At 47.8% G+C, this 20,664-nt stretch overlaps 1 protein-coding gene and 1 pseudogene across 2 annotated transcripts; one reads left to right on the forward strand and one right to left on the reverse strand.

Annotated features, from left to right (window-relative positions):
- Window positions 1-356: 356 nt before the first annotated feature.
- RSAD2 (radical S-adenosyl methionine domain containing 2) lies at window positions 357-20,136 on the forward strand. 2 transcript variants are annotated; one of them, XM_055326971.1, is made up of 6 exons: window positions 357-707; window positions 6,620-6,781; window positions 10,988-11,217; window positions 13,688-13,837; window positions 14,581-14,613; window positions 17,060-20,136. In XM_055326971.1, exons 1-6 carry the CDS (start codon window positions 362-364, stop codon window positions 17,222-17,224), a joined length of 1,086 nt encoding a protein of 361 aa, XP_055182946.1. In that variant the 5' UTR covers window positions 357-361; the 3' UTR covers window positions 17,225-20,136. The 2 variants fall into 2 exon arrangements, with proteins under 2 accessions (XP_055182946.1, XP_055182947.1); XM_055326972.1 differs by lacking the exon at window positions 6,620-6,781.
- Window positions 3,146-3,271, reverse strand: LOC129511226 (small nucleolar RNA SNORA70; annotated as a pseudogene).
- Window positions 20,137-20,664: the final 528 nt, after the last annotated feature.

Below are 20,664 nucleotides of genomic sequence, written 5' to 3' on the forward strand. Positions count from 1 at the left end.
CAGGCTGTGTCATGCGTGAGTAATGCAGCCAAGGAGGCCACTATCTCTCCCTGCTGCAGCTCTCTGCTACGTGGAGATAGAGCCGCAGAGCAAGGTCTTGATCTGTATCCAGGTGGGAGGCCACCGTTGACCCAGAAGATAAGGGAAAAGTGCAGCGGAGAGACACAGATGCTGGCCCTGATCCCGAGCCTTCGGGCTTGGCCCTGTTCCAACTTTCATTTTTCATGAACAGGAAAATCGAAACTTGAGCTCAGCCAACAGGCAGTCAGAGGTGTGTGCATCCTGCCCGTGCGATAGGCCACCCCAGGACATATAAACGGAGTCTCCAGGCTGCAGGGCTGCCTCAGAGCATCTGGCCACCATGTGGATGCTCGTGCCCATCGCTTTTGCTGGAAAGCTGCTGAGCGCTTTCCGGAAGCCGCTGAGCTCTCTATGGAGCAGCCTGGTCCCCTGGTTCTTCTGGCTCAGGGCAGTGCTCTGGCTGGCAGGGGGCAAGAGCCTGCAGCCTCGAGCCCGGGCGCACCTGCCGGAGAGCAGAGCGGGGGCGAAGGAGGGCCTGGACCAGCCCACCATCCCCACCAGCGTCAACTACCACTTCACCCGCCAGTGCAACTATAAGTGTGGCTTCTGCTTCCACACGGCCAAGACGTCCTTTGTGCTGCCCCTGGCTGAGGCCAAGCGAGGGCTGCGGCTGCTGCAGGAAGCCGGTGAGTCCCCCGTCCCAGGAGGGAATCAGGGCACAGCCACTGGCTGGGCACATGCGCAGGCGGGAGAGCTCCTGCAGAACCTGGGAGGCGTCCCGTCCCATCCCGTCCTGCGAGGCAAGAGTAGGATGAGCCTGGGGTGCACGCCTATGGGAACCAGACTCAACTGGTGCGGCCGGTAAGGGATGCGAGCCCATCCCTCCCGTAGCCTCCGAGTCAGCAGAGGTCTGTGCACCTGCCAGGCCCCCAGAGTGCCCAGCATTTGCCAAGAGGCAGGCTGGGAAAGTTGCCACTCTCTGAGTTTATCCAAAACACGGATGGATTGAGGCTTTCCAGAAATGGTTAATGAGGAAAGGTGAAACCAAAGACAAAGTCTTTGACTTAAGAACTAACAGTGTGTGAAGGGCGCCCGGGTGGCTCAGTCAGTTGTGTCTGGCTCTTGGTTTTGGCTCAGCTCATGATGTTGGGGACTCGATCCCTGAACTCCAGGATTAGGCCCTGAGCTGAAAGCAGAGCTTAACTGCTGAACCATCCCCTGGATCTGACTTATTTTGTTCTCCATCACATTTGCTCCATCATCCACAGCTGTTCATCCAAATACAGACCCGCCTCGCTGGGCTCCCCAGCTCAGTGGGCTCACCTGCATTGCTGTGATCCCTGTAATTGTCTCAGCGTCCCCACTGGGACAGGAAGCTCCTCCATCCTGGTGACTTAAGTGCCCTGTGCTACAGGCACATCTCCACCAGCGCCTGCACAAATCAAGCCTATAGTCATGCCGTCCTCTCTTTCTGGAATGCCCTCTCTCCTTCATTTGCAACCCTTGGTGCTTGTTACAAAGGTGCATTCTAGCACTTTTTAAAAAAATATCTTATTTATTTATTCATGAAAGACACACACAGAGCGAGGCAGAGACACAGGCAGAGGGAGAAGCAGGCTCCATGCAGGGAGCCCGATGCGGGACTCAATCCCAGGTCTCCAGGATCACGCCCTGAGCCGAAGGCAGGTGCTAAATCACTGAGCCACCCAGGGATCCCTAGCCCTTCTTAAGTTATACCGTGATGTTTCCCTCTGTTGTCTTATTTTTTAATACCTGGATCCCCAAAGAGTCTGAGTTCCGAGGTTGAACGTTAACATTTCCGTGTATCCCTGGGCCTGCCAGCATATCTAGGACATCATAGAGGGGTAATAAATGTACTTGGAGAGATGGTTTAATAGATGAAATAATGAAGGGAGGGAGGTCTGGTGCCATGGAAAGAACTTAAGACTCTTGACTCACAAGAGTCCCGCTCTAACACGGACGAGACTTGTCAAGACATTTAACCTTTCTGAGTAGCAGTGTTGCGATCATTAAAGTGTAGATAATCAAGATCCCTCGCGTGCCAATCTCAAAAAGTGGCTTCGTGGCACAAGTAGGTGAATGCTCAGGTGTTTTTAAATAGAGTCTAAGCTACTATAGCTATAATTAATACCTTTACATAATGATTCCTCAGTTCTAAGTAACTAAAGTCAAAGTTAATTAAAGCGATCAAGGTGTAACGTAGGTCGTAGGTCGTATGCCCCGCAAGGGAGATTGCTGGCTGACGGAGGAAAATCTATTTTGGTGATGATTGAACATGCAAATCTAAATGTAAATTACATTTGAAATGAAAATGTACTACTCTGGTGGAAGAGGCTTCTACAATATATTATTTACCTCTCCGGCTTTTACACAGAGATGACTGAATGGAATTTAGCCTCTGGGAGCGTCAGTTATTGATCTGTGATTGCTCCTTGGGTGTTAGCACCATCGTGAAGTAAGCCTTGCTCATCTAAGATCTTACCTACACACCTATAGGCAGCTTTTGTTCCTTTCGTCCCCTCTACATCTTCTCAAACTCATCAAGGGCCGCGGGCCTGTACTGTTTCGCTTCCTCTGGTTCATCTGACCCTATCTCACCACACCTTAGGGAATAATGATGTTTCCATTGGATGATGATCATCATCACACAAGCAGGCTCCCAGCATGTTGGATTTCTTTTTTTTTTTTTTTTTTTTTTTAGTTTTGACAGACAGGAAGCAGGATTTATTGGTGGGCATGAGTAGGGTTCAAGTGGTGCAAAGTTCTCATGAGTGCAGAGCCCTCCATTTGTCCAAGGGGCCACGATTAGGGATGTATTTGACCCCACAACCATCTGGGATGAGCCACTTTTCGGCCACCATATCTTAAACTTAGTAAAGCCCCACTTCTTGGAGATGTGGATCTTCTGATGGCCAGGGAACTTGAACTTGGCCCTGCGTAGGGCCTCAATCACATGCTCTTGTTCTGCAGCTTGGTACGGATGGACATGATGACTTGGCCAATGTGGACCCTGGCTACTGTGCCCTGGGGCTTCACCTCACAGACCTGTCTGCAGCCTAGATTGGAGATAGCATGATGTCAGACCTTGAAGTCGACCACAAAGGGCTGTCTCCAAGGTCCCTTAGGGCAACCCATACAATCAACAGGTGGATACACTACCAAGAGGGCTACTGTTTGCAGCCATGGCACACTGGGCCCCCATGGAGAGCATGTTGGATTTCAATAGCGAGATGATGGCACTGGTGAGTGTCCAGCTGTAGACACACCTGAGAGAGAAAGAGGGTGTTGAAGAGCCATGTGGCTTGGTCTGCCATAAGCCGGGCGGCTCCAGGTGAGCAGAGACGAGGGGCAAGCCCACTGACAAGGAGACAAGGATGGAAGGCCGTGCGGATTGGGCATCCATTCTAGCTCCATTGTTTCTTTCCTAGCCTTATGATCTTGAATAAATCTTTGAACCTCCCTGAGCTTCAATTCCTGCAACTAAAACCCAGGATGGTAATTCCTTCCTTGCTGGATTAGTTTCAGGATTCAGTGCTTGCCTTTGCCATGTTACCTTGAGTGGAGAGGCCAGATGCCCATCAAGGGAGAAAAACTGGGAAGGGTTTTGTAACTGGCTCTCACTGTTTCCTTGGGGGGAGCACCACTCGCCAGGGGGCAGGAAGGGACTGTGGATGTGACCCCCTCACTGTGGTTTTCACAGGGAGGAAGTGACAGGGAGGCAAAGTGGGCTTAGCGCATTTTAGTGGGAGCGAGCTCAGCGAGCTCTGGGCACAGGGGGGCCCCCGTTTCTCTAGACCTGGCCCTGGGAGGCGGAGGGCAGAGTGCAGTGGCCCAGAGGGAGCCTCCTAGATGAGGTGCTTGGGGTGTAGACTTCCTTGGTTGCTCAAGAAGAGGATCTGCCCCGCCTTCAGCTGGGACCTCGAAGCTGACTCAGGACAGCGTTTTAAAAGCCGTGCTACAGGGAGTTTGCACAAATTAAATCTCCAAGCACAGCGTTCATTACTTGGTAGGTACCAAGTAACACACCTACCATTTGTAGGTACCAAGTAATGTACCATCCATGGGTTGAATGGATGTTGACAAATAACATTCGTAGGGAAATTTGTGGCATGGTCTACTGTTTGGCCCCTGATCAGCTCCCCAGCCCTCTCTGCTGGTCTGGTTGGTGCTGCTAATTATTTCGTTTCTGTGACCACGTCTGTTTGCTGCTCTTACTGGCCTCCTGCTTCTTCCTTTGAGCTCCGATGCTCACACGTGCTTCCGTCTCTGTGGCCTGCCACCCCGTGTCCTTTCCTCGCCGTCTCTGAAGCGCAGTGGCTTCTGTCTCTACTCCGATCTGGAATAAGCTGTCCGTCTGGCGCTGTGGCTTCGCACCCTCAGGGCCCAGGGAAGCAGGCATTTCAAACTTCACTTAGCGGAGCAAGTTACTTCATGATGGAGGGTTCAATTCTGGAAATGCCTCACTCTGAGGGCTCCCCTGGCAGGGAGCACCTACTCCAGACTCGGTCAACTGAGTCAAAGTGAGCTGAATTAAAAATGAACTCCACTAAAAATTAATTAATTAAAAAAAATGAACTCCACTATGACAGGGTATATGTTCTAAACTTCAAGATACCCTGGACCTTCTAGCAGATGTCCCCGTTCCCTCCAACCTTCCCTCCGCTCCACTAAAATCTCAGCAACAGTGTTGAAAGGAGGGGCACAAACCCACAAACAAATCAACACCCAGTGATCGTAACTGATTGATGGCACTTGGACGTCTTCAGCATGTGTCTGCAGGGTGGCGGCTACAAGAGGTTGGTTCCCCAGGCGGCCCCGGGGAATGCAGGACGTTTCAGAGACGAGAACCTTCTTATCGTGCAGACGCACAGCTTTGATCAAGAAGTCGGGGGTGGAGGCAGGAGGGAGACAAGGGCTGAAGGCAAATCTGCTGCTGTCCCCACCACGGGGGAGCCCCTCCCTGAGCCCTGTGGGTGACAGGAGGCTTATTTTCAGAAGGATCTGGCCCATGGAGGCTGTGCTCAGGGACCCTGGGTGAAACAGGGAGACAGAAAGCTCCACAAAGGAATGAAAGTCAGCCTGCTGGGTGTGAGAGTCCACGTCCCGGGTGCAGGCAACAGGGGCTGCGGCGAGCAGGAGATTGAGAGTCTTCTCCAGCAGGATAGAATGGCCTAGAGGAAAGACCACGGCTTCCCAGCCTGCAGGGCATAATCCAGTGGCTAAGCCAGTCTCTCCCTCTGTCACTCTGTAGCAAAACCCTCCAGCCAAGTGGTTTCTTCTAAATCACAGAAATTCCATTCCGCTCTTTTATGCTTCGCTCAAGTAGGAAAGGACAAACAGAAACACCAAAATAAAAGGCAGATGCCACCACAAATAAACAAGGAGAATATAGGAAACACTTCAAAACGTCCCTAACTGATAACCCCGGAGAGATGAGAGAAAGTTTTGTTAAGAAAGAGCACTACTGCGATGCTGAGAAACTAAGATATGGGAGAGTCTGGGGAACGGAAACTGGGATTTCTAAAATTAGAATTTTAATAGATAGACTAAAAGATAAGGTCCTGGGAAAGTGGGACACAGGAGACACAGCAGGAAGGTGTGGTGGTTACAAGCCAGAGTCCTGCTAGAGGAACCCCCCCGGAGAGAAAAGCACGTTGGAGAAGACCTAGGGGTAATCTAACCCCTAGAATGAGAAACTTCCCGCACCCCAGGAGTTGTATTTTTTCCTTCAAGGACCTGCCAAGTGGCCAGAACAATGAATAGAGACAGATTCTGCTGAGACTCATCACCCTGACATTTGGGGACACTGGAAAGAAAGCTTCCGGAAGGGGGGAAAAAAACCCATGCACTTAAAAAGAATTATAAATCAAAGTGTTATCAGGCTTCTGAGCAAAAACATTAAAACCTAGAGCACAGGAAATAACGCCGTCGAAATTCCCAAGGCACGGCAACTTCACCCAGAATACTTTACCTGGCCAAACTGTTGGTCACAGATGTATTTTGGAACCTAGACGTCCTCATCTTGATTCGTGTTTGTTTTATTTTGTTTTGTTTTTCCCCCAGGAAACTGCTAACAGCTTTTCCAAAAGAAGGGAGTACACCAAGGGAGGCAAGGGCGGGAGTTCCAGGCTGAGGGGGTTCCAGCCTGTGGGAGAGGGAGGACCCCCCTAGGCCATGCACAGGGCTGTCTCGGGCTGAGAGGGCCCAGCAAGAACGTTCTGGAGGGAGCCGAGGCGGTTTTCCGCACCTCTCTATGCTGTCTCGCCCATCGCTCCCTTTGCCTCCCAAGCAAGTGTATCATCTCTGAAACCGATGCCCTACACTAAGAGCATCTATGCTAAAGCAGGGGAGAAGCCAGACCCGGGTTACGTATATGAATAGTCCCTTCCCCACCCAACACCCCCCGTGGGGAGCACGGGGAGTCAGGGCTCGAGGGGGGGCAGGGGATAATGGGCAACTTTCATTTCATTTTCGTTACTTTGAAAGAACATTCCTTTTGCCATGAAAATAGTGAGGGGTATTTGGGCAGTGGGGAAACAAACAACAGAAGTTAAGCTTCACGGTCTGCCTCCCGCAGGGATGGAGAAGATAAACTTCTCAGGCGGGGAGCCATTTATCCATGACCGGGGCGAGTACCTGGGCAAGCTGGTGAGGTTCTGCAAAGAGGAGCTCGGGCTGCCCAGCGTGAGCATCGTGAGCAACGGGAGCCTGATCCGGGAGCGCTGGTTCCAGAACTATGGTGAGCCACCTGGCATCACGCCGTAGTTGGGGCTGCTATGACCGTTGGTCCCGGAGTCCTTCCATCCTGAGCCTGAGGCCAGGCTCATGGTGGGGAGAGGTGATGGGGGGGGCAGGGGGGAGACACTGAACTCCAATCCCTGTGCAAGCCATGCAGGCAGTCGGGAGGCTTTCATTCTGCGGGCTCTATACTTAGAGCCCTATAGGTGTTGACTAACGGGTGTGGCAGGACAGGTGACAGAAAGTATCAGTAAGCACAACCACCACGGTGTGCATCCCGGTTTAGAGGACGCTGAGGCCAAGGCGCTAGGGAGCGTTGACACAGCTCTGCAGCCGCTCCCTTATTGCGTGCTACTGACCTTTAATATTTCGATACGAAAGGAGCTATTGTTGTATTAGTCTCCTAAATGAAGCAATTGGACTAAAGCAGCCTCTCCCACCTTTGGCTACATATTTGGCAGCTGAAGAAATCTAAGCAAAAGATCTGCGTGGGGACGGAATCCCAGACTACTTCTATCAGAACCTCGTGGTGCGTGGACAGACAGATCTGGGAGGATGCAAGGGATTCGGCTCCGTGGCCAGGATGGCAATCCTAAGACCGTGGAGGTCCCTTATGGCCGAGTTTCCATAGATGTGATATCCCTAGGCCATACCTGGAATTTAGGGAGCAGTGGGAAATAAGAGCTGTTGTTACTACCGTCATTTCAGGAGACGATGATAACCTCTTAGAGCACAATTTTCTGTTCTCACTTTGTATGAGTTTTTTGAGCCTTGACATCACTGAAAGAGTGGTTGCATCTACTCCCTGTTGAGGCTGCTCACAGGGAGCCTCTCACCAAATACCCCTCCCGAGATGGAGAAGAAATGGGCATGGGGAGGGAAGACTGGATGTGGGTGGTGTAGCCCCTCCGACGAAGGTGAATCAGGGAAGATTCAAGACAACGTGTTAGAACCAAAACATCCAGGGCACCCAGATGGCTCAGTGGGTTGAGTGTCCAACTCTTGACTGCAGCCCAGGTCATAATCCTGGGTGGTGGGATTAACCCCTGCATCAGGCTCAGCACTCAGTGCAGAGTCTGCTTGAGATTCTCTCTCTCCTTCTGCTGTCTCTCTCTCTCTCTCTCTCTGTCCCTTTCTCTCAAATAAGTAAAATAAATTTTAAAAAAAGAATAAAAACGTCTGTGAAGGGAGTCACTTAGTGAAATAGGGTCAGGAGCTTCTATGGAAGTCTGGGGACCAGATTCAGAGGGGGAAGAAAAGTGTAGGGGACAATGTGAACAAGGGATAATGGTCAGGTGTTGAGGGGGTCCCTGAGCAATCCTCCTCCTCCAACACTGGCTCTGCATGCACACCACTGTGCTGTGAAGAGGAGGCCCCGCCGGGTCACCACATCCAGGGTCAGAAGCTCAAATGCTGGCATGGGGAAGGCCATGGGAATCAGTGAATTTGGAGGAGCATAAGAAAAACCCACTTCAGTCGTAGAGAGACAATAAGCAGGTGTGAGGCCATGAAGAATGGGAAGCACCCTGCCTGGTTCATAGTGGACATGCAGACAGCAGTTAGTCATGAGCTCCCATGGACATTTATCCTCTATGGGAGTGTAGGGTTAGGGCCTCCATAGTCTGAAATTCTTAAAGACACTTCAGAAATCTACATTCTATGTTAAATCTCCCCTTAAATATTTGCAAATAATTTGAAATGGGATTAGATGTCACACGGGAAAACCACAGCAACATTTACGTGTAACTGTATGGCCTGTCTGCCTCCAATTTCCCACCTCTGGTTTATAGGACCAGGGCTAAGTCTGTGTGTTGTGGGGACCAGAAGAGCCATTTTGGAGCAACCACCGTCTGTCTCTCTACGTTTGGCAGTTTTCTAAGAGCACTCGCGAGACTCAGGAGCAGACAAGGCTCATTGCTAAAGTCCATCTGAGCAAAGGATACCGTGCAGAAATAGCAGAAGAAAACGTGCATCCCTGGGTCCCGAGAGCTCAGACACAGGCTTCCGAGTCCTTCCCTTCCAGGACGTACAAGATCTGCTTCCTCTCTAGCGGTGACCTATGGGGACATGTCAGGAATGCTTTTGCCTAGGAATGCTCTTGTGAGCCTCAGGGTCTGAGGCTTTTCTGTGGGGCTGGTCACTTTGGCACATGCTGCAGCGTTCCCATCCACGGCAGCTGAAACTCAGGACTCCCAACAACAAAACCAGGTACATCGTGAGTGTTGTTCAATGACCCCAACAGCTCTTGATGAGTTGATATAACATGCCCCACTGCTCCGGGCATGGACACTTCATGAGTGGGAGACGCACAGAATGTTCTGGTGGCCTTACATGCAGCGATTGGCCAACACTCCCTCATAGGGCCAGGCAGGCTCTTCTGGAGACTTGGATGGACTGAGCCAACAGATAGGCTTCGCTCTCTCTCATCACAAGGGCTCCTACCAGAAAATCTGAGAGAAGGAGGAAGAGGTCTTGTGGTCACAGACCAGAAGCTGGAGAGTTAGCAGAGTAAAGCAACTGACACGGATTCTCAGCTGACGTGGACACCAACCAAGGCTTTACTATAACTGATAGGTGTTTATTTTAGCTTTGAACTTTGTTCTTGGTTGGGTTAGAGACCACGCACTCAGTTAGTTCTCTCAGGATGATAAACCATCAGGAATTTATTTAAGATCAATTTTTAGGGCATTTTGAGTTGTTTTAAATAATAGTCAGTTGCTTTCTCTGGGTCCAGTTTGTGCTCGATGCTTTGAGCCTGTAAATCAGGTAAAAGACAAGCGCTTGCCCTTGGAGAAACGAGAGACTAATTAGGATGATTAGTTTATTGTTAATCTGCTTAATAGATTGCAACTCACGGTTCAGAGTTCAGGACAACCCGTCACATCAGTCTTTCTCCAATTTGTGCTAAGAAGTGGAGGGCGTACACGTGGGTAACATCAGATTAGCCTCTATGTTGAACTTAAAATGTCTCTCTGATTAGGACAGCTGGTCATAGTTGCTTAAAGAGTCTCGGGACCCCTTACTTTCTATAATTGGAGGGGTTTGAAGAATCAACTTTGCAGGCAATTCTGCAAAGTCACCATAGCGAGGAAAACTCAGACTCCGTCCACGTTGAGGACATAGCCGGTGAAGGGGGTGGGTGGCTGAAAATGTCTGTGCTTGAGAGGCAGGCAGATGAGCCGAGGAAATGAAAGGGGTGAGAAGAAAGGCAGAGGAGAAATTGATGTCACAGAAGCATGCAGGGAGGGAGGAGCAGGGGGAGAGGGAGAAGCAGACTCCCCACTGAGCAGGGAGCATGATGCGGGGTTTGATCCCAGGACCTAGAGATCGTGACCTGAGCCGGAGGCAGAGGCTTCACTGACTGAGCCCCCCAGGTGCCCGTCCCTCTACAAACATTTAGATGGTGATGCTAGCATAGAAGAGAGGTCAAGAAGAAGCCAAAGAACCTGGCAAAAATATTAAAGTTTTTCTGCAGAGCAATTTTATTTATATGATGAGCAAAAGAGACTGCTAAACCTGTAAATGCTCATAGATCCAAAATACTTATTGCCTCAGAAATGACATAATTGTGATGCAGCAATTAACTAAGGACTCGTTTGGGATCCCAGGGTGGCTCAGTGGTTGAGCATCTGCCTTTCGCCCAGGGCATGATCCTGGAGTCCCCGGATCGAGTCCCACATTGGGCTCCCTGCAGGGAGCCTGCTTCTCCCCCTGCCTGTGTCTCTGCCTCTCTGTGTTCTCTCGTGAATAAATAAATAAAATCTTTTTAAAAAGGACTCATTTAAATATACCAATAAATGCTCTCACACACACACAGGTGCCATTTTAGAATGGTCAAATATGAGTTATCTCCATCACCTCATGCATGATGTGTATTTTTTTTCAAGATTATTTAAACAAGTGCCAAGTATAATTCACATTTCCATGGAGTGTTGTGGGTACAAGGAAAAGTCTTTTTAAACATTAAGAATGAGATACAGGTGGGGTAGCTGAGTGACGGGCACTGAGGAGGGCACGTGATGGGATGAGCACTCAGTGTTATACTATATGTTGGCAAATTGAATTTAAGTAAAAAAAAATGTAAAAAAAAAAACAAAAACAAAAACCTGACATACGAGCAAGATGTGTTTTATCACAAAGAGAAATAAACGGCCTAAAAGCTTTGGTCCTCGAATGGAAAAGCTTAAAGGTGTTCACTGTCCCTCAGGTGAATACCTGGACATCCTCGCCATCTCCTGTGACAGCTTTGATGAGCAGGTCAATGTCCTCATCGGCCGTGGGCAAGGAAAGAAAAACCATGTGGAAAACCTCCAGAAACTGAGGACGTGGTGTAGAGATTATCGAGTGGCCTTCAAAATCAACTCTGTCATCAATCGATTCAACGTGGACGAGGACATGAGGGAGCAGATTAAAGCCCTGAACCCCGTCCGCTGGAAGGTAAGTGCCGTGTCGCTTCTGCTGTGCGTAACTCAGAAAATGTTCCGGAGACACTTGTGACGCTGAAACCCCGGAGTGACCAAGCCAGCTGGGAAACCGGGGCCTTGGTCCTTCCTCCAGCTCTCTTAAGCTTCCAACTACTTACACTCCCTTCGTCTCAGTCTCCCCTTCTAGAAACTGGAACTGATTCCCTTCTGGAATACTCGGAGAATACAAGTGAAAAGATAGAGTTGGGGGCACCTGGCTGGCTCCGTCGGTGGAGCGTGAAAGGCTTGATCTCGGGGTTGTGGGTTCGAGTCCTGCATTACATGTGCAGATGACTTAAAAATAAAATCTTTAAAAAAAAAAGATACAGTCGGTGCTTGGAGGTGTTCTGAAGACTATGCCCATAGAAAGCCTAATTTGTATTTATCTATTAAATATAATAAGGCTGGATTTCTTCTTAAAGCTGTTGGCTTATTCATAAACGGCTATCTGGTCTCCATACGTTCTGTTAATACAGTTTTCATTGGATTATTAGAAGATATTGGGGCAACACTATTTTTAAGTTGCAGCAGAGTTTATTTGCCAAGATCAGTGCTTTAAGACCGACCTCTCTATCAGCTCCTTAAAAGTCTGAAGTTCAAACTCGAGATGTCTATATCTAGCACCCACAAGGTGCAGACACCTGCCAATAATGGTAAATTGAAGTGTCCTACCCCTGGCTGCTCTTTCGAATCAACTCAGGGAGCTGTTTATAAAGCAGCTGCACCCCCGGACCTGCACCCCCGCCCCAGAAGCACCGGAGGGAAGCTGACGATGGAGGGATGTGGGAGGAACGGAGGCTGTGGTCCAGGAGGGGGCCGGACGAGGGCTGGACACTGGGCTCCGGGCTCTTAGATCCTCCTTCTAGAACCACCTACCTGTCCCGCTCCTTTTCCCTGACACCCCATCTCTGTTCCACTTCTTTTGCTGTTACTGTCTTCCTCATTCTCTTTCCACCTTCTCTCTCTGTATCTACATATACATTTTTCTTCCTGGCTTTGGCTTGCTGGGAGCACCTCGTAGCTCCTTTATCTCAGAGCTTTCTTCTCCAATCTGACAACTGCGATTGCGGCTTCCACTTGCTGCTTCGCTCCAGAATTGCCGGTTCAAAATCCGGAGTTTTCTGGAGGGAGGCAGATTAGCGCCTGCCTGTTAGGAAAGCAGTTTTCGCGTCAGATCCCGGGTGTCTGCAAGCTGCAGAAGGATGAGAACCCGCACTCCTGAGCCAGGTGCCTGGTCCCCAGGGCTGCCTCCTCCGGGCTTGCAGGTCCCGTCAGCAGGACACCAGCATGAGCACGCGTGGCAGGGAAGGGACCTCGTGGTATTCGTGAGCAGGGAGCTCGGTGTCCCCCCTAGGCTCGCTCTAGTGAAGACAGAGCAGACCCCTCCTGACCTCCTCATCAATCCCACCACCCTCTCCGCCTCCAAGCCCATTTTGCTTCTCGAGCTCCATTCGAGCTGGTGGATTCTGGAACCACAGTCTCAAGGGAAAAAGCTCATGTGTGTCTTCACCCACCTGACATTCAAGGTTGGGCCTCTAGCCTGTGTGGAAATCTTCTCTGACCGCCCTGCCAGGCATCCCTCTTCACCCTGCACCTGGACTGGGGTTGGGTGCTGTGGGGACAATGATGAGGGTGTCCCCTCACAAGTGGCTGACAGCCACAAAGGCAAATGGTACAAGTACCACGTGACCAGGGTCTGCAGGGACAGGAGTTAAAGGGACTGGGAGTAAAAGGAAGGTGGAGAGGGAATAGAGTGAGCAAAGAAGGCACTGGTTAGGGAGTTTTAAAATTAATTCTAATTAAACACTATATATAATCCTCCCCTTGCATGAAAACCCTGCAGATCCAGGCTTGGTGCTGGATATGTGTTTGATCAGCTGCCACCTGGTCCCTTCAGGAGTGGGTCCCTGGGACAGAGTTTTTCCTTCTCGTATGATGGTATTCCTTATGGTGGGATAATACATTCACACACACAATTGTACTTAAGGGAATGTTGACAGACTATTAAAGGCTTTGGAAACTGTCCTTGTATATTAACTGAAAAATAAACCACATAGCCTAGAGGCCTTAGTAAGGGTTTAGTGAAGCCAGCAGAAGCAACATACTGAAAATATTCATTTCTTGGTTTGGGAATCACAAATGATTCATTTTCTTGATGCTTTTGTATTGTATCCATATTTCCTGCAATGCACACCTGGTATTCGGTGGTCTGAAGACATCGGATTATCAGACCAGATCAAACATACACCAGACTGGTTTTATATTTTCAGACAGTTTGCACTTCCTGACTTTGAGGGGTTCCAGAGCAACGTCTTTCTAGATGGTTCCTTAGTCAGGGGAGTCGTCTTTGATCAGAAGAAAGGAAGCTGGGTCTGGGGAAATGCGGTTTGGGGTAAAAACGATGGGAGGCTCTTTGCACAACAAACACCCTCCTTGTGTCCCAGGTCTTCCAATGTCTCCTGATTGAGGGGGAGAATTCTGGAGAGGATGCCCTGAGGGAAGCGCAGCGGTTTGTTATCAGTGATGAAGAATTTGAAGGATTCTTAGACCGCCACAAAGAGGTGTCCTGTTTGGTGCCTGAGTCTAACCAGAAGGTTGTATAAAGCAAACATTGCCTTGTTCATCATGACACCTTGAGATTGAGTCCAAGCGGGGAGGTCTCTAGCCCAGAGGGGTCCACACGTTGTTCCCTTAGAGGGTTGGGCGAGCAGGATGGGAGGGGTGCTAAAGGAGCTTCAGCTCCTTGGACCAGGCGTCCGCCCACTGTTCCCACAGCGGGAGCAATTCCAAGGACTCAGCCTTGAGCCACTATAGCTTCCTATAGAGGGTCCACCTTCCATATACCTGTAGAAGGTACAACTGGTTACAGGTAATGAGAGTCACATTAAGATCTTCAGGTGAGCTCTCAGCTAATAGCATGAAAGCATTATGCATTGACAGAGGGGGACATTCAGTGTATGGTAGGATCATCCATTGGGAAGATTAAATAAGGAACAGGGCTCTCCCATAGCTTGAAGAAATGGGGAGATTTCATTGTCAGAGACGCTCTGAGCACCATGAGACCCTCCCAGCGTGGGGCAGAGAGCCAGCCTGCTGGCATCTGTGGGAATCCAAGTGGACACGGACAGATGCCCCTGGAGACGTATGTTAGGTGGGGATGGGGGCACCGACCCAGGGACCGCCCCGTAGGGGACATACCCAAAGACACTCAGGCGATAGAAGAAGTGTAGACTCCAGAAGGAATAAAGCACACACATTCAAACACCCCAAGATCGTTGAACCCACGTACTGAAAAATACACTTGAAACTAAATTTGTGTGTCATTTCTCTTTTGCAGATGAGAGATTCTTACCTTATTCTGGATGAGTATGTAAGTACTTGCAATGAATTATACAATTTAATTTTTTTTCAAAGATTTTATTTATTCATTCACGAGAGACACACACAGAGAGAGAGAGAGAGGCAGAGATACAGGCAGAGGGAGAAGCAGGCTCCATGCAGGGAGCCCGACAACATGGGACTCGATCCCAGGATCCCAAGATCACTCTCTGGGTCGAAGGGAGGCGCTCAGCTGCTGAGCCACCCAGGCATCCCCAATTTAAATTTTTTTAAATAAAAAGAATCTTAAATATTTTTAAAAATTAATTTAATTAAAAATTCAGTAATCTTTAATTAAAATTAATTAGAGCTCAACAATCCCAGTGTTGAGCTCTACTGAGCATAACCGGTCCCGGGTTATCTTTGGAGCCAGAGTTTCCTACTTCTGTTGTCACAGATTAGCATCACTATTATAGAGCCCTTATCTCACTGGGTCGGGTCTGAGCTAGCCGTGTAGACAGGACTTCGCATGACCCAGGCTCCTGTATCCGCACCAACCCCAGGCCATGGAGCCGTGGAGGTCACCCTGAAGCTGACATTGCAGAGACCTCTGTCGCGCGGTCGTGGGCTGGAAGTTCTCCGGCAACGGGAACTGGGGGTGCCTTGGAGGACTTCACATCACCTTCACACTTCACATTACCTTCAACACCTCTGATACCGCCAGCCTGTCCCCTGACTGATAAATCTTGGCTCTGCTGAGAAGCGGCTACAGCTCTTCTCCCAAAGCTATGGATATTGTTGCTACCACTCTGCCTTACAAAGAAAAAAGAAAATCCATCCTTCACAAATTTGAAAAACAACTTAATTTTTCCCCTTCCTTTGTCTTTTTTTTTTGAGGGGGGTACTTCGATTCGTAAGCCTTTGCCAATAGTTCTAGTACAGGACAAACAAGTCCATTCAAAGACCTGTTCCCAAGAAATGAGCTCCAGGGGCACCCAGGTGGCACATTCAGTGAAGAGTCGGCCTTGGGCTCAGGTCGTGATGCCGGGGTCCTGGGATCGAGTCCCATGTGGGCCTCCCTGCTCAGGAGGGGAGTCTGTTTCTCCCTCCACCTCTGCCTCTCCCCCTGCTCGTGCCTGCTGTCTATCTCTCTCTCAAATAAAAATATGAGAGAAAGAAGAAAAGAAAGAAAGAGAGAGAGAGAGAGAGAGAGAGAAAGAAAGAAGAAAGAAATAAAGAAAGAAAGAAAGAAAGAAAGAAAGAGAAAGAAAAAGAAATTCCAACAAGAACAATGACTTTAATGTATACATGGAATTTGGTGTTTGAGAAATATTTATTTGACTTTTGGTATTTTACTATTTTAAAATCAATCAATGATGCTTCATAACCATTTTGGTGTTGGTCACTATGAGCTTTCTTTATGGGGCATAAGGGGGAAGGCAAGGACTCTAGTGTTCAGTGCATTGGTTCGAGGTAGAGAGGAAAAGTCAAACAGAATTTATCTTTGTCTGTTTTTATTTTTATTTTATTTTTAGAGACAGAGAATGTGCAAGGAGGGGGGCTGAGGTGGAGGGGCAGAGGGAGAGGGAGAGAGAGAATCTCAAGCAGGCTTCACGCTGACCTTGGAGCCGCAAGATAGGGCTTAATCCCACGACCCTGAGACCGTAACCTGAACCCAAACCAAGAGTTGGGCGCTTAACTGACTGAGCCCCCCGGGCGGTCCAGTTTTTATTTCTGGAGTGTCATGACTGGCTGGGGATTTTGACCAATGCTGCCGTGCTCCTCAACAGACTCTCTGGTCTCCACAAAACTGCCAGAAACAGTGGAACCGACATTTGCTTTTGGTAATTGAAGAACATTTTGGTCCCACAAGTATTACTACAGATGCTCAGTGACACGGTGGGGCAGAAGTGTGAAGACCTGATTCCTGCCTGCAAGGCCTTCAAGTTAGGAGAAAAACTGGGACCCTTAATAGGGTGTATAAGACTCTTCTTGGCCTGGCGCCTGCCTGCCTTGTACTTCCTTTCTTATCCCTCCCTCTCCCTTTCTTGAAAGAAGTTTTTGTTAACTTCACACCTATGTATTCATGCACGAGCAGTTTTCACTCCAGCAATATCATCTCCCTGCAATTTCCCAGATACACCATCCTGTTTCATGGGTCTGTGCTTATATAACACTGGTCTCTCCAGCTTATAGTTTCCTAAACATTACTCACCGCCCCCCCCCATGGAGGAACATGCACCTGCTGTGGCTTGCGTATAATTCAGTTTATTATGCATTACATTGATCGAATGTGTTCATGTTAAAGTGGGCAACTTGGATAGAGGAAGGGTGTTCAAGGAGGTCGGCATCCTCAGAATAGCATCTGGCCCACGGCCTTCAATAAATATTTGTTGAAATGAGTGCAATATCAAAAACCACTCTGGATTAATCCCCAGAATTGAGTTTCATGGAATAAATTATACTAAAGTATCCCCTTTCTGTCATGGATTTCCTAGATGCGCTTCCTGAACTGTCAGAATGGGCGGAAGGATCCTTCCAAGTCTATCCTGGATGTTGGAGTAGAGGAAGCTATAAAATTCAGTGGATTTGATGAAAAGATGTTTCTAAAGCGAGGAGGAAAATATGTATGGAGCAAGGCAGATCTGAAACTGGACTGGTAGAGGGAAGATGGAGCAAGCCTTCAACCCACCTGTGGGGAACTTACTCAGACTCAGGGTGTGGCAACTTCCATCGGCGGGGCTTCCTGTTGGCATTTTGCAAGGGCCCCAGATCTGATTTCCTGTTGCACGTGATGTCTGATTGTCTGTGGCCACTGAACACACAAATCACTGGGATAATTGAAATCCGTCGATAATGCAAAACCAGTAACTTTAGTTAATTAGCCTATTTAGGATTTATTTTTTTTAGCAAGTGTTTTCTGTGACTCCTGTGCTCCTAGTTTTGATGTTATTTTTCCAGTCCTTTCATTTGCTAGAGTCGGGTTTTTTTTTTCCTACTAAATAGTGAGATGCCAATTTTCACACCTAGAGCAATTACAAAATCCCTGCCCCTCCCTCAATTATTCTGCTTGTTGCCACGCTCTTTCCCTTCTGCCTTTAAGCCACTGAAGTCTTGGACTCTTTACCCAGAAGGTTGGAAACAGTCAACAGATATTTCACAGGGTAGGAAATGATCATCTCATCGGTGCTCAGTAAGCACCTCGAAGAACAGCGTCCCCGTGCCGGTGCTCTGCACAGCCCCTGGGCCCCGCTGGCTGTTCTGTGGGTGTTAATTATCTCTGCGGCTCTGTTTTCTCTTCCGAGTCTCAGCAAAACCAGCAAACTCCATACCTTTCATGACAAAGTTGACCCGGGGTCAGGGTTCCTGTTGCTGCAGGAATCCGTCATCCAAGCCACCTGAGTCGGCCTCGCCACGGCGTATGCGTTCATTTGGATGGACAGTTGTCCCCACATCTCTGATAAATGACACCTTACTGGATGGGCCTGATCTGTTAGGAAACAGCCCTGGACTGGTATGTAAGGAAAGAATGTGAGGAAGCATCTAGAATGTGCCTGGATTTTACATCAACAAACCAGTGGCACAATATCATATATCTCAACTAACTTTGAATCACTTGAAATAAGGATATACTCTGGGTCAGTAGGAGAAGATCCTGTTCCCTCCTTTACCAGCTTCTTTGGAAAAATGTCACCTGAAGTGGGTCAGGGAACAGAAGCCTGCCCTAGTGGAAATATCACATGCACTTTGTTTATTTAATTTAGATAGTATCTCATTGCCTGGAAAACAATAATTTCTTTTTTTTTTTAATAATTTCTTATCATTGTTTCAGAAATAGGAAATCATGGGGATCCACCCCCACCTCCCTCGGAGGCAAAGGCACATTTTCATCCAGCTGCCATGCTGGGGTTGGTCACTAGGTGGCATTAAATGCTGCCTGAGTCCCTGATGCAAACACCCAGCAATTCCACTACTTAACCTAGTTTACAGACTTGGTGATTTTGAAAGTTTGGTTTTTGTGATTTTTTTTTCTCAGAAAAGATATTTCTACTTCAAGTTTTAAGTGACTGCAATTCAACTGAAATATGGTTGTGTCTCATCTAAAACAGGGTCAAATAAATGGGTAAAATAAATATATGAATACAATTTAAAATTAATTAGTTAATTAAAAAAAACAGGATAGGCTGTCATACACTTTCCATTTTATTTTGTTGTATATCTTAAGAGAACAACGAATTAGAAAGTTTTTTTTTCCCTGTATGGGTTTTGACCGTAGTTAAGCTATGATGCCCTTAATATAATCAGTATAAATATATTTTTTTAATGTAACATGAGCGTACTATGCAGGTCTTGACCCTATTCAACAAGATCAAGTTCATCAAAGAAAGATCAGGTATGTGGAAGCATCAAAGATGTTGTCTGGTGGATAGCAGGGGCTCAATCATTATTTGAGACAGAATCTAAATTGGGAACCCACATCCTCTGAGTTGGAATGAATTTCTCTCAAATCCGCTCAAATTAAAAAAAATGTGGAAAATTGTGTTACTCTTTCCCCAAAGGGAAATCTAAAACAAAACAAAACCAAACTGCCCCTGAGAAATAGGCATTTTAAATATATTTTTCCAACTGGTTTTTACATCAACGCTCCCCATCCTTACGCACTATCGGGATTTGCAATGTTTAAAATATCTAAATGTTTCCTTTTCTTAAGGGGGAGAAATAAGGACACTTATTATTTGTCATTAGAGTAAAATTCAAATTTGGATCATATAACGTTTTGCTTTATTTTTTTTTTGGTCTTAAATAGGAATTTCAGTTTTATGATATATTTTCCTCTTTATTGAGAAAACAACTGGAGTACATTTACCATGATGAGCTCTGGGTAATGTAGAGAAGTGTTGGATCACCTTATTGTACGTCTGAAATTAATACAACGCTATATGTCAGCTAACTGGAATTTTTTGGGAAAAAAATGAATGAAAAAGAAAGGAAAAATCAAATGGTAGTTTATCTGAGGCATCTCAATGTGTTGAGGGCAAAGGTTTTGTGGTGCTTTTAGGTGTCGCTAACGTTTACATTGTAATGATATGAAGAGAATTTTGCCTTAAGAAATCTGGGAAGACCGGACATTAGGAATAGCATATTGGTTTTACAAGTACGAGTCACCTTTGTCATTTAGTGATAAATGACCTGAAAGTTCCCTATTTTCTTTTAAGTTTGAAGATGGCTGAGACCACCCAGATCCATCATCTGAAATGCAGGCTCCTGTTCCATCTCAACTGGAATTTGGAGGCTAGTGGTTGGGTTGGTCCAAAGAACCATGATGCTAAAACGAGCCACCAGTCTCCATGAGGCTGTATCAGGCAATGATTCATCTTGTTGGCTAACCTCTTATTTTTTTTTTTAACCTCTTGTTAAAGACTGTTTAACCAGTTGTACTTAGGGGGAGATTCATTGTGCTGTAAGATTTTGAGCCTTTGTCTTGAGTATATATATGTCTTAATTTTTAAGAAAAGTATATATTTTTTTCTTCATATGTGATGCTTTCTGAGGATTTATCTCATGTGTTGTAAGATGTTGCAATAAAAACGATTTTTGTACAATGCCTTCTCTCTCAGTGGGTCCATGTAACGAAGCGTCTCCTGGCTGTGCGTTTAAACTCATTGGGTGTTTTTACAAACTTTGCCGTTGCTAAAGGCGAGGAACAATTTTAAAATCAACAAAGTTATCAATAATTAATAAGCACATCACAGGCAACCCAATCAGCAACAAGATGGAGTGGAGATGAGTCATTCTGTATTCTAAAATGAGAATGGGCATCCTGGGAACCAGGTGTCCAAAACCTGACCATGTGGGGGTGGGGGAGGGGGGTAGCACCAGCCTCCAGCCCACTGGTCCCAGCTCCGTGCTCTGAGTGTGAGCTGGTCAGCTGCCCCCGGGGCAGGCAAGCGCCTTGCCCTGGAGTCCCAGGAGGTGCAGAGCTCACCCCTCGCACCCCGGTTCCTAGCTGTCCGGTCAGTTCCTGGGCCCTTCCTTACCCACATCCACTGGTCCAGCATGGGCTCCACCGCATGGAAGCAGCAAGCACCTCCCCTGTCAGTCA

The sequence above is a fragment of the Nyctereutes procyonoides genome, unplaced genomic scaffold, assembly GCF_905146905.1.
Source record: "Nyctereutes procyonoides isolate TBG_1078 unplaced genomic scaffold, NYPRO_anot_genome, whole genome shotgun sequence".
Taxonomy (NCBI): domain Eukaryota; kingdom Metazoa; phylum Chordata; class Mammalia; order Carnivora; family Canidae; genus Nyctereutes; species Nyctereutes procyonoides.